Source organism: Mastigoproctus giganteus, chromosome 11 (genome assembly GCF_048544385.1).
Source record: "Mastigoproctus giganteus isolate SK-2022 chromosome 11, ASM4854438v1, whole genome shotgun sequence".
Lineage (NCBI taxonomy): Eukaryota > Metazoa > Arthropoda > Arachnida > Uropygi > Thelyphonidae > Mastigoproctus > Mastigoproctus giganteus.
Window position 1 is genome coordinate 30,547,809 of NC_143585.1, and position 17,187 is coordinate 30,564,995.

At 39.6% G+C, this 17,187-nt stretch overlaps 1 protein-coding gene across 1 annotated transcript in view; it reads right to left on the reverse strand.

The window, feature by feature from the left end:
• LOC150077846 (regulating synaptic membrane exocytosis protein 2-like) overlaps positions 1 to 17,187 on the reverse strand; it is a 723,475-nt gene that overhangs the window by 549,179 nt on the left and 157,109 nt on the right. Inside the window, exon 4 of the mRNA XM_090384380.1 lies at positions 933 to 1,006. Within this exon, the coding sequence (XP_090240506.1) occupies positions 933 to 1,006 (74 nt within the window). The remainder of the gene's footprint in view (positions 1 to 932; positions 1,007 to 17,187) is intronic.

Consider the following 17,187-nt stretch of genomic DNA (forward strand, 5'->3'; position numbering starts at 1 on the left):
CTTTGCAACTTGATTACAGGCTAGCTTATATCTGCCATAGGCTTCTGTGTTGCCTGATAATTTATATGTATCCCATGCATTTTTCTTTTCTGCCACGTGTCTCATTAGTTCATTTGACAACCATTTAGGCCTAAACCTTGAAAAATATTTCTTAATCGGTCTAGTAGCTTCCAACATTAATTCCTTGAATGCTTCCCACTTAGAATTTGCTGTAAGTAACATCATCAGTTGGTCCCACTGTACAGAATTTAAACACTGTCTGAGACTATCATTGTAGTCACCTTTACGGAATCAAAAACCCGTTCCTTTGCCCCTAATAGTAATTATAAATTTAGGTAACTCTCACATCAGTACACTGTGATCACTGCTACCTAATGGTTCTTTTATCTGCAAATTCTTAATACACATTCTTTATCCACAAATTCTTGATGCTATAGCATTAGCATACAATGCAAGAAAGCAAACTTATACAGCAACAGCCAAAAAAAAAAAAAAAAAAAAAATATCCATTTCACACATCCATTTTTTCTAAAAGATTGTCCCTTTCTTCACTGAATTTATTTAAGCTTTCTTTCTTGCATCATTTGTCATATGGATTGTATGTATCACTGAATGTATAGAGGTAAAAGAGCATTAGGTGTATTGTAATGTATTCAATTGTATGACACTATATTTCATGCACTATATTTAAATATCTGTATTAAACACTTGAAATTCTATAATCCAGAAGTATACATGGCTATTGCATAATTTTGTGTAATACTGCTATCCAACATCTGCATAAACTGAGGTATGCTGTACTGCTGTAATGCAGAATTTTAAGAAATTCATTTTTAGAAATAAACAGAATCATAAATTTGACTATCAGATCCCCAGTCATTACAGTGTCAAAATTATAACATTATATAATTGATTAATTTATATATACTTACTGCAAGGAACTTTTTTATTTTGGCATCTAAAATTTCTTCTTTTTTCCAGGTATGTCCTAATACTTCAGCTTCTCCTGTTAAAATTCAAAATGTAAAGCTTAAAAATTAGAGCTATGTAATAATATTTTAAAAAGAAAGTACCATTAATGTCACATATCAGCTTCTTTCAGATAAACCCATGATACATTAAGTATATGTAAAAGAATATACATTGTCCATTCAAAACATTATGATCACCTACCTAATAGTGGGTATGTCCTCTATAAGGCCTTGAAATGTTGCAGATCTGATAGCAAAAGTGGTGTAAGATCTAAATGCTAGATCTTTCAATGACAGTAATCCCAGGATGCTCTAAAGCAGCAGTTCCCCAACTAGGGTCCGCAGATACCTGGGGGTCTATAGACCCATTCCAGGGGGTCCATAAAACGACCCTCTGGAACTGGTCAAATTATTCATTCTGTGTACAGCAAATTGATGATGAATAAAGTTATTATTATATATTTACGTAAAAATAAGAATAAAGTTGAGTTGTTTTAAACATAAAATTTTGAATCTTCTTTTCAGAAAACGCAGTGTTCAAACATATATATACACACAGAGAAACATAGGGGGTCCGAAAACTTTTTTTCATTTTTGAAGGGGTCCATAGATCTCAGTAGTTTGGGAACCACTGCTCTTAAGGATTCATATCCAGCAAATTCAATGGTCAAGGTAACACCTAAAGTCACTATTGTGTTTAGCAAACCACTCTCACCAATACCAACAATGTAGCATGGCACATTATCCTGCTGGAACACAACCATGCTATAAAAAAAGATAGTCACCATGAACGGATGTCCTTATCAGCCATAACAGATAGATAGTTTTTAGCATTCAAAGTGCAGTTTAGGGGTAAGAGGACTCGCGCAATTCCCAAAAAAACATCTCCATGCCAAAACACTGCTGCCACCTGCCTTTATCTGTTGTACCAGGACATCAAAGCAATTCTCCAAAGTTTGTTGGCATATCTACAATCTACCTGACATAGCAGAAAACACGATTCATCAGAAAAGTAAACTTGTTTTCTAGTTATTAATGGCCTGATGACACCACTCAGATGTAAACTTTAGGCATCATTGGCGATGGTAGCTCAATACCTTGAATAGGTGCCTACTATAGTGGCTCATACAGAGGCAGGTTTGTTGAATCATAGTCTTGGAAACACCACTGGTCATCCCCTGGTTAACGTCTATGGTCACCATTTCCCATCTATTGGCTCCCATGTGGTCAGATGGCCTACATTCACCACAGCCATCAATGAAGCATGGGCACCCAACATTGGCTCAGCAACTGTTGCTCTGTCCACTCTCTGTTTGCTCTTGAAGCATCTTAACTATGGCACCCCAGAACAAGCCCATAAGATTCAAAGTTTCTGTATTGCCCCACTTTAATTGGCACCTGACAATCATCCCCCTTTTCAAAGTCCATCAGATCGTGTCCTTGCCCACATTTATCAAGAACTTTGTACGGACAGCATGCCACAAACCTACAATATCATGTTTACCGGTTCTCATTGTGACACATCTGCCACCAGGTGGGAAGGAATCATGGATTGCTAAAACACAGGAGTGGTCAGTCATAATAGTTTGACTGGACAATGTATAAGATAACTTAAATTAAACTTAAATTCTCCATATATTTTTATTCAAGAACATGTGACAAAGTCACTTAAACAATTTGGAAAATATCTGATATGTGCATACTATGGACCATATACAGCAATTTTCAAAATGAAAAAATAATAATTTTAACTACGGAGCTTCATCCCCTGCTTGTTTTGCTCACCAACCCCCATGCATGCTTTTCTATGTAAAATGTAGAGGTATGACAGAGTAAGTCAAATCTTTTCTATGTGAAAGACACGCCTGTCAAAATGCACTGATTGATATCTAATCAGGAAATGACCTATGCACTTATTTACCTTTGCATTTGTAGTGACATAATTGCCCCGCCCAAGTGTATCACATTATCTGCATCCCTGTTCTCCCATTGGCTACCCCACCCCACCCCACCACGTGGCATTCTCAAAGTCAAATAAATATCACTATGTAATTATTTACCTGTGCATTTGTAATGATATAACTGCCCCACCCACTTGTATCACATGATCCACATCACTCTTCTCCCACTGGCTACCCCCCCACCACGTAGTATTCTCAAGGTAAAATAAATATCACTATGTAATTATTTACCTGCATTTACATAGGTCACTTAGGAAAAGGCCTTTTGCTTCAGGTTCCATAATGCATGAGGAATACTGTTGCATCCAAAAGAGCAGGACTAAAATATTTACAAACTATACAAATATTTAAAATATTTACAAAATAATAAACTATTTACAAATATATAAATTATATCAGGTCCCTTTATTGGCTGGCATTACAATGGAACATCAAATGAGCTGGGTGTGGTCGTGTATCAGACAGTGAAGAACATGCACGAGGTTGGTGAACGTTATGGAGGCAGTTGTCTTTCAATGGAAGACAACAATGTAACTATTTACCTGCGCATTTGTAGTGATGTAATTGCCCCACCCTCTTCTCCCACTGGCTCGAATAAGTGACGTAATTGCCTTGCCCTCTTCTCCCATTGGCTCGAATAAATATCGCTAGGAGGAAAACTTTTTTAATGTATAAAGAGATAATTCGTATATAATTGTTATATCAAATTTTAATGTATTAAATTGTATTATACTGTATGTCATGTACTATATTTTAATTATCTGTATTAATCACATTTCGTATCCCATAATCTATAAGTGTACATAGATACTATATAATCTATACATACAGGGTGATTCACTACCAGTGCGACAAACTTGCAGGAGGTGGGTGTAGGGGGCACAAAGACGAATCGGAATCACATAGCATTGCAGGGTCCGAAATGCCTTCGTCATGCGGTAGAGGATGTTGAATGGGAGGTCGCGTGAACAGCGATCCCGCTGGAAGTCAGCATTTGCGAACCGTTTCTGTTGAAGAAACCAAGTAGCAAAAGTCCTCCGGAGTGGATAATCCACAGGCTCCAATGATTGGATGCGTTGCAGATGGTATGAACTCATTTGGTTTGTTGACAGTATCCTCCATACAGTGCTAGGTGGGCAGGAGCACATGCTTCTTGATTAGACCGGGGTTCGAGCCCGTGCCCACCAAATACGGAGGATGCAGAAAGGTCAGGGAATGACCACCACATATCCCTGGAGCAATATGGCCTTAGTTGCTAATGCTCTTAAAAAAAAAAAAAATAACAATCCACACAGTGGATTGGGAAATACCCAATCGTTGGCCTATCGCTTGAGTACTCCTACTCGGAGTGCCTTCTGCAAGATGTAGGACATTCTCCTCATTGTCTGGCGTACTCGTCATTCGCTCTCGATTCATGGTACCTCTCATGAAACAACCAGTCTCATGTAACCTTCTGTGCACATGTGCAAAAATCGTATGATGAGGAGCACGCCTGTGCAGGAAACGTTCCTGGTACAAGCGCAGAGCGGCACACCCGTTACAGTCCGCAGCTCCATACGCGAGGTGCATGTCGGCCAGTTCAATGTTTGAATACTCGTCCATCCTACTGCCTCGGGAACCAGTTTGGAAATGCTGACTTCGCAAATGCGGGATCGCTGTTCACGCGACCTCCCGTTCAACGTCATCTACCGCATGACGAAGGCATTTCGGACCCTGCAATGCTATGTGATTCCGATTCGTCTCTGTGCCCCCTACACCCACCTCCTGCAAGTTTGTCGCACTGGTAGTGAATCACCCTGTATAAAATGCTTAGGCATGCTGCCCAAATTGTCCAACTGCTAATTGTTGCCAGCACCCGTTCACGCAGTTCACCTCACATGACCACCATACCGGGCATTCTTTATTAATTTTTGTACTGTTTTTCGACTGAAGAAAGGCAACCTATGCCTGAAAGTTACTGATGTATGTTTATTTTAGCTGTTTATTTTATGTCTTCAATTTTAATAAACCATTCTAAGTTTCAAGAAGTGTAAAAATGGCTGAACAGTGTGTAAGAACTTGGAGAAAACTTAGAAGAAATGCCAATGAAACATTAAATGAGAGATCTAATAGACTTAGAGACCAAAACGAGACTCTATGACTACGAAAACTAGAAAACAATGAAGAAAGATAAACAAGATTGGAAATGAGAAGACGGGAGAAATGCCATAGGACGGATGTGAACAATCAACAGGCTTTAATTAATGTGGAAGAACAAGGATGTCGCTGTGTGTGTGTGTGTGTGTGTGTGTGTGTGTGTGTGTGTGTGTGTGTGTGTGTGTGTGTGTGTGTGTGTGTGTGGTACAAAGAGTATAGGGAAATTAGGCAAGAACTCAACATTCTGATGGGCATTTATGAGAGCCTGAAAGAACAGGGTGGATGCCCTTGAAAGAATTAAAATTGGGGCCCATTAAGCTCTCAGCTGTCCAACTCAACACCCGAGCTTACACTTGTGTATCAGGCAACACAGCAGCAATCTGCAAGGAGAATGCACTGATTCAAAAGGAGGTAGTTATTGTTGGTGACTCTATTGTCAGTAAAATGGGAAATATATTGTGCAAAAAGGATAGATGGAACTGGACCAGAGTATGTCTGCCAGGACCAAAGGTAGGTAAATATAGAGCAGATAGAACTTTTAAGAGCATGAAAGGTGATACTGTTTGTACAAGTTGGTATTAATGATATTAAGAATAGGAGATCTGAAAATTTACTTAACAAGCAAGGCAATGTTGAGAAAATGATGCAAGTTAGGATTAAATTTGAAAGTATCTCAAATGTGCTTAGGCACAATAGAAGAGGGTGTACGTTGAGAGCCTTTTCAGTCGATTCGGCCTTGAAAAGACTGTGCAAGGTTCATGGGGGTACAATTTTTCACAGCATGGTGCTTGTTACCAGGAGAGACTGATTTTACAGGGATGGGATACAATTAAATAGGAGTGCAAGGATATTTGCTGATGGTATTGAGGCAGTGTTAAGTAGGTCAGAAAACTGATAGCTTGGAGGGATGAAATGAATGACTAGAATGACCTCTGCCTAGAATGACTAGGCAGAGGTGAAATTGATTGAATGATAAGCAGCAGCTTCTAATGGAACAGTCAGTAGCATGGAAAGCAAGCTGTCAGGGACTTCAAGCACTGCTGTGGGCCATCACAGAACAAGTAAATACATTAGCTGTGTTAGGGGAAACAAAGTAAAAACAGAGGCATGTAGACTAATGCTAAGTGCATTGTAAATAATTTGATGAATTTGACGTACTGATCAAGACATCAAATGAGACATTGTAGGGATATCGGAGACATGGTGCAAGACATTTGCAAGAATATTTGTGATGCTATCGAGGCAGTGTTAAGTGGGTCAGAAAACTGCTAGCTTGGGGGGATACAAGGACTAATAGATTAACAGTAGCCACTGGCAGAGGGGAAAGTGATTCTTGCACTGTTTCTATTGGAATGAGCAGCAGCCTGGAAAGCAAGATGCAGGGTATTTCAGAGACAGCTGGGAGTCATTGCGGTACAAGTAAACACATGGGTTGTGTTAGGGTAGCTAAGAATAGGAACAGGTGCATGAATACTTGCATGTACACCAATGCTAGGAGTTTGGTAAATAAATTTGATGAATTTGAGGTATTACTCAGAACATCAAAGGCATATCAGAGACATGGTGTCACGCAGATATAAAGAATGCAGAACTGGAATTTGGGGAGTACAATGTGTACAGAAAGGATAGGAAGGGAGGAGGGATTATGCTATTAGTTAAGAAACCATGGAAGTGAAGCCAGTCGACATCGCTGGACAGTGCAGTGTCGAGTCAGTTTGGTGTGACAAAACTTTGCCAACTGAACATGGACTTGATTTAATCAGACACGACTCTATCGATAATGACTCTACTATTATCCCAGCTAGAACTTAAAGTGTCTTGAAGCATTTTCCTGGACTGACCTTCATACCAGAATTGACCTTCTACTTCTACCTACATGGACTGCTAACATTGGAACATTCAGGGTAACATTGGAACATTCCCTTGCTAGCTAAGCCACATGGCTGGGTAGGATTTCACCTGGGTATACCCTGAGTAGGATGCTGCTAACCCAGTCCTCAGATTGGGTAGGATCCAGTAGTTTTTGACTACTCCAATACCAACAGGTGACCACAATGAGCATCTTCACTGGGCAGCTTTTATCCCCTCTTCCCCTTTCACCTGGTGGAGCCAATGTTCCACGAATAATTATGTGGATGCCTTCATCTACATTCAATCACTCTTACTCCTTCTCTTTCTCCTCCCCCTCTCCTTTTTTTTTTTTTTTTAATTGGTATTTGTCCAGGAAGCTCAGGCAACCCTGGCGGAGACCAGCCTTGCTTATTGCCTAGTGGTGTGTACGGGCAACATGGGGTCCCATTGGGGGCCCTGTGGCCAAAAGCCAGAACAAACAACAGAACCCAACATAATACTACTCACATACCATACACAATACTTTTGTCTGGCTTTTAGCATTAGCATTAGTAGAGGCATATGATGCAAGAAAGCAAACTTATGCAGCATCAGCCAAAAAAAAAAAAGAAAGAAAAAAAAAACCCACTCCCATTTCACCCCTCCGTTCGTTTGAAATACCTGTCCAGCTGAGCCTTAAATTTATTTAAGCTATCAACTTCCACAACAAGGGATGGAAGTCAGTTCCACAAACCAACAAACCGCTGGCTAAAGGCAAATTTCCGCACATCTATCCTATATCTGTCTTTCCTCAATTTGAATTTATGCCCTCTCAGGTGATTATTCTGAGCAAGAGGAAGAAGCCCATCAGCATTGAGCATGCTCAAACCATTCAAGGCTTTATACACCTCTATCAGATCACCTCACTGGTGCCTAGTCTCCAGACACTGTAATTTACAAAACTTAAGCCTTTCTTCGTAAGAGCAACCCTTTGTTCCATTGACTAATTTTGTTGCGCTTCTCTGTATGCGTTCCAGCAGCTCTACATCCTTCTTGAAATGAGGCCTCCAGACCTGTATACAGTACTCAAGGTGTGGCCTGCCCATTGCCTTATACAAGGGAATAATCGCCTCCTTATCCCTGTTAGAAAAATTCCTGTATATCATTGACAAGACACCATGAGCTACTCTAGCAGCTTGTCTGCACTGTCAGAAAACTTCATATCTACCTGCACAATTACCCCCATATCCTTTTCATTATCTACCACTGTCAGTGTAGTGCCACAGAGTTGATACATTACTCTGGGATTACTGTTTCCCATATGTAGTACTTTACATTTGTCAATGTTAAACTTCATTTGCCACCTCTCATCAGCATTGAGAGGTGGCAAATGAAGCCTATCTGCTCAACCTTTCTAGATCCTGTTGACGCAGCAGCATACTGTCAGTAGTGCCCTTAACAACCCTGCCAACTTTTGCATCATCTGCAAACTTGGACGTTTAGCTTGATATACCATCATTCATTTATAAATACAGAAAACAACAATGGACCCAACACTGAACCCTGAGGGACTCCACTAATAACATTAGTCCATGATGAGCAGTGTCCATTGATTACCACTCTCTGTGTTCTCCCCATCAACCATCCCTTTATCCATAGCAGCAATTTGCCTCCAATGCCACACTGATCCAATTTGTGCAGCAGCCTTCCATTTGCAACAGTAGTAAAAGCCTTTCTAAGATCCAAACATATAATATCAAAGTTATTCCCTGCATCCAGTTCTTTTGTGACTGCATCAATATATCCAATCAAATTGGTCAGGCAAGACTTTCCTTAACAAAACCATGCTATGTTCGAGCTATAACTGAAGTCTTGTCTAGACGATCCTGCAGTGTTTCTTTAACCTGTACCTTCATTAATTTTCCTGGAACAGAAGTTAAACTCACAGGTCTACAATTACTTGTGTCAGCCTTTGATCCTCCTTTGTGAATTGGGGTCACATTTGCACACCTCCAGTCTATGGGTACCTCCCCTGAGTCCAGGGAAGCTCTCATAATTATGGCTAAGAGTTTGCTTACTTCCTAAAAATACTCGTTTAGTTTCTTAGCCAACTGAACAGGATCATCAACAGTTGAACCATCAATATCCAGTGGTCCAATCTGATTCATCGCTTTCCTTCTAGAGTTTACATAGGTAAAGAACTCTTTGCTGTTTTTCTTTGCATTCTTTGCATCCTTTGCCAAAGATTTCTCGTAATCTGCCTTCGCCTGCCTAACCTCCTTTGTACCTTGGTTACAGACCAGCTTATATCTATCATAGGCTTCCATGTCACCCATTAATTTATATGTATCCCATGCATTTTTCTCCTCTGCCATATGTCTCATTAGTTCATCTGACATCCATTTAGGCCTAAACCTTGAACAATATTTCTTAGTTGGTATGTAAAGCCTAGTAACTTCTAAGATAAATTCTTTGAATGCTTTCAATTTTGAATTTGCTGTTGGTAACATCATCAGTTGGTCCCACTGTATAGAATTTAAATACTGTCTCAGACCATCGTAGTCGCCTTTACGAAAGCAAAAACCCTTCCCTTTACCCCTGATGGTAGTTACCTCTTTGAGTAAATCCCACTTCAGCACACTGTGATCACTGCCACCCAGTGGTTCCTTTATCTGCAGATTCTTAATGCATGAAGAATCACTACTGATAATCAGATCAAGAGTATTACCATCTCTCGTTTCCTCCCGAACATGCTGATGTAGAAAACAATCATCCAATAAATCCACAAAAGCCTTGCTAGTGTGTGTGTGTGTGACCAACCCACAAATTCCAGTCAATATCTGGGAAATTAAAATCCCCCATTATAAGACTCTCTGATTTACTGGCCCACTCTGTTTCCCTGTACAGTTTTTTATTATACTCATCAGAGTCATTAGGCCTATAGCACACTCCTACTCTCAATTTTGATCTCCCAATGCTTATGTCACACCAAACTGACTCGACTGCACTGTCCAGCAATGTCGACTGGCTTCACTTCCTTGGATTTTATGTGTTTCTTAACTAATAGCATAACCCCTCCTCCCTTCCTATCCTGTCTATCCTTTCTCTACACATTGTACTCTCCAAATTCCAGTTCTGCATTCCTTATATCTGTGTGACACCCCATCTCTGATATCCCAACAATATCTGCCTTTGATGTTTTGAGCAATACCTCAAATTCATCAAATTTATTTACCAAACTCCTAGCACTGGTGTACACGCAAGTATACATGCACCTGTTCCTATTCTTAGCTACCCTAACACAACCCATGTGTTTACTTGCACCGCAATGACTCCCAGCAGTCTCTGAAATATCCTGCACCTTGTTTTTCAGGCTTCTTCTCATTCCAATAGAAGCAGTGCAAGAATCACTTTCACTGCCAGTGGCTACTGTTAATGTATTAGTCCTTGTATCCCCACAAGATAGGAGTTTTCCGACCCACCTAACACTGCCTCGATACAGAAGGAAAATCTTATTCCTGAACAAGTCTACAATTTGGATGAAACAGGCATAAATTTTTAACAGAGAATCACTGTGGTCCTTTGTACAAATGCTGCTCAGAGTCACAAACTGCCCCTTTTCATTGTAGGAAAGTCAGCCAAACCAAGAGCATTTAAAAATGTAAATTTCAATGCTCGACCAGTTTACTACCAAGCCCAGAGGTCAGCTCGGATGGATTCTTTTCTATTTAAAAAATGGTTTTCAACTGAATTCATTCTAAAAGTTATGGCACATTTGACCTATTTGAAATTACCACTCAATGCTGTTTTTGTCCTTGACAACACTCCAACGCATTCCATCGACCTATCTTCTGATGACATCAATGTTGTGTTTTTACCATCTGGTGTTACATATTTGGTGCAACCTGTGGGTCAAGGTGTGATAGTCTGAAAAGGCATTACAGAAGAAAACTTCTTTCAGAAATTCTTGAGAAGATCGCTATAATGAAGAAACGGAACTCACTGAGGCCCTTAAGAAAATCAACGTCAAGAATGTGATTTACATGTTGGTATCTGCTTTTGAGGAAATTTTGTGAGGTCATGGAGAAAACTCCATGACCTCACAAAATTTTATGGTCTGATTTCGAAAAATTAACTGCAAATTGCGATCTAAACAAAGAGCCGTTCACTGAGGATATTACAAACCAAGACAACATTGTTCTGCTTAACGATTTGAAACAATTATCAGAGTTCAAAGATCTGGAAGAGAGAGACATCGACAATGGCTGGTAGGTGATAACGTTCTAAAGAATGAAATGTTAACAGATGATGAAATTATCGAAGCAGTTAGTCAAGGAGAAATGGTAGAAGGTGAAGAACCACAGAACCCAGAAACTATGAGCAGAGATAAAAATAACAAAAGAATAAGTAATTCAGAAGGAAAGAAAGTGCTTTAAACTGTAATAAGATATGTCGAATAGCAAGATAATTCATCTGCCACTGATATAATTCTTATGAAAAAGTGATGTGATTTTGCTTCAAAAAACGAATTTAAATCAAAAAGACAAATGAATATTACTGATTTTTTATCTAAGTAAACGTTTGAATAAACATTTATATAGAACATATTGTATACAGTATATTTTTTTTACTTAATTTACAACCCTTAAATGGTATTTTGCATGTGTTTTTGGATCAACCAGCCATTCGTTTATCTGGCCTGAGGTCCGTTCCTATAGGGGCTGGTTAACCAGGAGTCTACTGTATTTCAATTACATCAAATTGGTGTTAGCTGCATTATGGTTCCATTCAAGCACTATTATTCATAATTTATTATGAATAATAGTGCTTGTATATATATCTCTTTACACAGATATATGTATATATATCTGTGTAAAGAGAAAATCAGAATTATAGGAGCTGAAGGGAATATTCTGGTGAGTATGGGCTTGGCACACCCAGGGTCCTCAGCTGGATATCATCATTCTTCTCTTTCTTGGTGATTTCCTTCTACTCTCTCTCTCTCTCTCTCTCTCTCACACACACACAAGGTAACTCAGAATTTTTTTTTTTGGCTGGTGCAGCATAAGCCTCAGGCTTCCTTGCACCATATGGCTAATAATAATTCAAAAAGTTTTGATTGCATGTGCAGTGTCAAATTTGAAAACTGAGAAAGGTGCATATGGCCTAAGTTATCAAGAACAAAACGGTGGCTAACATTTTCCAGTCAATGAAAGAAAGGTAATCAATATTATAATGCTGTATGTACAGTGGTAACTGCACACTAAAAAATAAAAAAAAATTCTGCTTATAGCATTAGCATTAGCATTAGTAGAGGCATTTGATGCAAGAAAGCAAGCTTATGCAGCATCAGCCAAAAAAAAAAAAAAAAAAAAAAAGTAACATAAATAAATAAAAATAACCACTTCCACTTCACCCCTCTGTTCGTTCGAAATACCTGTCCAGCTGAGCCTTAAACTTATTTAGGCTATCAACTTCCACGACAAGGGATGGAAGTCTGTTCCACCCACCAACCACCCGCTGGCTAAAGGCAAATTTCCGCACATCTATCCTACATCTGTCTTTCCTCAATTTGAATTTATGCCCTCTCAGGTGATTTTTCTGAGCTAGAGGAAGAATCCCATCAGCATTGAGCATGCTCAAACCATTCAAGGCTTTGTACACCTCTATCAGATCACCCCGCTGGTGCCTAGTTTCCAGACACTGTAATTTGCAAAACTTAAGCCTTTCTTCGTAAGAGAACCCCTTTGTCCCATTCACCAATCTAGTTGCCCTTCTCTGTACTCGTTCCAGCAGCTCTACATCCTTCCTGAAATGAGGCCTCCAGGCCTGTATACAGTACTCTAGGTGTGGCCTGACCATTGCCTTATACAAGGGAATAATCACCTCCTTATCCCTGCTAGAAAAATTCCTATATATCATTGACAATACACCATGGGCTACTCTTGCAGCTCGTCTGCACTGCTCAGAGAACTTCATATCTGCCTGAAACACCACCCCCAGGTCCCTTTCATTCTCTACCACTGTCAGTGTAGTACCACAGAGTTGATACGTTGCTCTGGGGTTGCTGTTTCCCATATGTAGTACTTTACATTTGTCAATGTTAAACTTCATTTGCCACCTCGAAGCCCATCTGCTCAACCTTTCCAAATCCTGTTGCAGCAGCATAGTGTCAGTAGTGTCCTTGACAACCCTGCCAACCTTCGTATCGTCTGCAAACTTGGACATTAAGCCTGATATACCATCATCAATATCATTTATAAATACAGAAAACAATAAAGGCCCCAATACTGAACCCTGAGGGACTCCACTAATAACATTAGTCCACGATGAGCAGTGTCCATTGATTATACTCTGAGACAGACATACAAACTCATGTAAGTGAGACTTGAGGGAATCAGCATGACTCTAGGGTAAAAAAAATTTTTTCATAGCATAGCCTGCAATTGTAGGTAGAAGGAATCTATTTTATAAAGATGGTATTCATTAGAACAAAGGTGGTGCAAGGATTTTTGCTAGTATCATTGAAGATACCTAAGGGTTCAGGGAAACTACTAGTTAGGGGGGGGGAGAAGGGTAATTTAGATCCACATTTATCTGATGATATGGATCAAAGTAACACTTGTGCTCACCTCAATGAATCCTTCTTTGTTGCCACAACAGCCGATGTTGATAAGATGTTCTGAGTAGCAATTTTTCAAATGAGGGGGAAGATAAAGCTAGGGATACAAATCTAAATAACTTAAAGGGGTGTGTCAGGGTAGTAAACTATAGAAGATCACTTCTTCTCAACTGTGTCTACAGTAATGTCATTTTTATTTTTTTATTTATTAACACACAACTGTATATACATTCTCAAGATATATTAATCAATTTATATACAATATTTATATACAGATTTTATATACATACTCTTATATATACTGTAGTCTTTCTGTACATTTGATTGTGTGTGTCCTGATATGAAGGGTGGCTCCTAGACATAAGCCCATCTCCACCTTTTACTCCTATGAAAGCTCAGAACGTCTGCAAAACAGGCCAGAAAAAAGAGCGTTATGTCAGGACATTTCGCCACCAGGGATTAACCAACACCTGGATCAACCATTCTCTGTGTGTGCTGTAATGCACAAATCCCGCACCTACCGGAAGTAGTGCTATACTGGTAGGTGCCTACAGTAATGTCAGAAGTTTTGTCAATAAAATGGCCGAATTTGAACTCCTGGTTAGGACAACTAATGCTGATATAATAGGACTAACAGAAAAGTGGTGCCACTCAGAAATTGGTTACGGTAAATTACACTACAGTACGTAGTAGTAGAACGTATAATGTATTTAGGAAAAATAGAGAAGATAGAAGGAGTGGAGGGGTCATGCTTCTTATCAAAAGCAGCCTGAGCAGAAAAAAGCTTTTGCTAAGTCTGAATTTATGTCCACCCGCACAGAATCTGTGTGGTGTGAGTTAATTGGAAGCAAAGGAACAATGACATTGGGAGTACTCTAGACCAAAATATTGTGAAGAATATGACAAGAGTCTTTACATGCAGATGGAATGAACAAGCAAGCGTGACTTTAATCTGCCTCAGATTGATTGAAATAAGTGGGAGGGAAGCTCACCATAGGGAAAATCTTTTTTAAATAAACTAGATGATTATTATTTGTACCAGCATGTTAGAGAAAGTACTAGGGGTGAGAACATTCTTAACCTCATCATTAAGAACAAATCAAATAACATCACAGGGCTTAAAGTACATTAGCATTAGTGGAGGCATATGATGCAAGAAAGCAAGCTTATGCAGCATCAGCCAAAAAAAAAAAAAATAAAATACCTTCCACTTCACCCCGAAATACCTGTCCAGCTGAGCCTTAAATTTATTTAGGCTATCAACTTTCACAACAAGGGATGGAAGTCTGTTCCACCAACTAACTACCTGGTGGCTAAAGGCAAATTTCTGCACATCTATCCTATATCTGTCTTTCCTCAATTTGAATTTATGCCCTCTCAGGTGATTATTCTGAGCAAGAGGAAGAATCCCATCAGCATTGAGCATGCTCAAACCATTCAATGCTTTATACACCTCTATCAGATCACCTCACCAGTGCCTAGTCCCCAGACACTGTAATTTGCAAAACTTAAGCCTTTCTTTGTAAGAGCAACCCTTTGTTCCATTCACTAATCTTGTTGCCCTTCTCTGTACTCGTTCCAGCAGCTCTACATCCTTCTTGAAATTAGGCCTCCAGACCTGTATACAGTACTCAAGGTGTGGCCTGACCATTACCTTATACAAGGGAATAATCACCTCCTTATCCCTGCTAAAAAAATTCCTGTATATCATTGACAAGACACCATGAGCTACTCTTGCAGCCCGTCTGCACTACTCAGAGAACTTCATATCTGCCTGCACAATTACCCCCAGGTCCTTTTCATTCTCTACCACTGTCAGTGTAGTACTACAGGGTTGATACGTTGCTCTGGGGTTGCTGTTTCCCATATGTAGTACTTTACATTTGTCAATGTTAAACTTCATTTGCCACCTCTCAGTCCATCTGCTCAACCTTTCCAGATCCTGTTGCAGCAGCATAGCATCAGTAGGGTCCTTAACAACCCTGCCAACCTTTGTATCGTCTGAAAACTTGGACATTAAGCTTCATATACCATCATCAATATTATTTATAATTACAGAAAACAATAATGGACCCAACACTGAACTCTGAGGGACTCCACTAATAACATTAGTCCACAATGAGCAGTGTCCATTGATTATCCCTCTCTGTCTTCTCCCCCTCAACCACCCCTTTATCCATAGCAGCAATTTGCCTCCAATGCCACAATGCTCAAATTTGTGCAGCAGTCTTCCATATACAACAGTATCAAAAGCCTTTCTAAGATCCAAGTATATAATATCAAAGTTATTCCCTGCAACCAGTTCTTTTCTGACTGCATCATAGTATCCAATCAAATTGGTCAGGCAAGACTTCCCCTTAACAAAACCATGCTGTGTCCGAGCTATAACTCAAGTCTTGTCTAGATGATCCTGCAGTGCTTCTTTAACCAGTGCCTCCATTAATTTTCCTCGAACAGAAGTTAAACTCACAGGTCTATAATTACTTGTGTCAGCCTTTGATCCTCATTTGTGAATTGGGGTCACATTTGCACATCTCCAGTCTATGGGTACCTCCCCTGAGTCCAAGGAAGATCTCATAATTATGGCTAAGGGTTTGCTTACTTCCTTTGCTGCCTCCTTTAATATAACTGGATAGATCCCATCCACCCCAGGTGCCTTTCTTGTGTTTATCTTCAACAATTTCTCCTCCACTTTACTCTCAGTTATTACAAGATTATCTAGCTTACTGCCAGAGTTGAATACACCTCTGGCATTCCCCTCGCTGAATAACTCCTCATGTGTGAATGTCAATGCAAAATATTCATTTAGTTTGTTAGCTACCTGAGCAGGATCATCAACAGTAGAACCATCAATATCAAGTGGACCAATCTGATTCATCCCCTTCCTTCTAGAGTTTACATAAGTAAAGAACTCTTTGCTGTTTTTCTTTGCATCCCTTGCCAAAGATTTCTCGTAATCTGCCTTCGCCTGCCTAACCTCCTTTGTACCTTGATTACAGATCAACTTATATCTATCATAGGCTTCTGTGTCATGTGTTAATTTATATGTATCCCATGCATTTTTCTCCTCTGCCATATGTCTCATTAGTTCATCTGACATCCATTTAGGCCTAAAAGTTGAACAATATTTCTTAGTTGGTATGTAAAGCCTAATAGCTTCCAAGATAAGTTCTTTGAATGATTCCCAATTTGAATTTGCTGTTGGTAACATCATCAGTTGGTTCCACTGTATATAATTTAAATACTGTCTCAGACCATCGTAGTTGCCTTTACGAAAGCAGTAACCCTTCCCTTTACCCCTGATGGTAGTTACCTCTTTGAGTAAATCCCACTTCAGCACACTGTGATCACTGCCACCTAGTGGTTCCTTTATCTGCAGATTCTTAATGCATGAAAAATCACTACTGATAATCAAATCAAGAGTATTACTCCTTCTAGTTGCCTTTCGAACATGCTGATGTAGAAAACAATCATCTAATAAATCCACCAAAGCCTTGCTAGTGAGTGACCAACCCACAAATTCCAGTCAATATCTGGGAAATTAAAATCCCCCATTATAAAACTCTCTGATTTACTGGCCCACTCTATTTCCCTGTACAGTTTCTTATTATACTCATCAGAGTCATTAGGCCTATAGCACACTCCTACTCTCAATTTTGATCTCCCA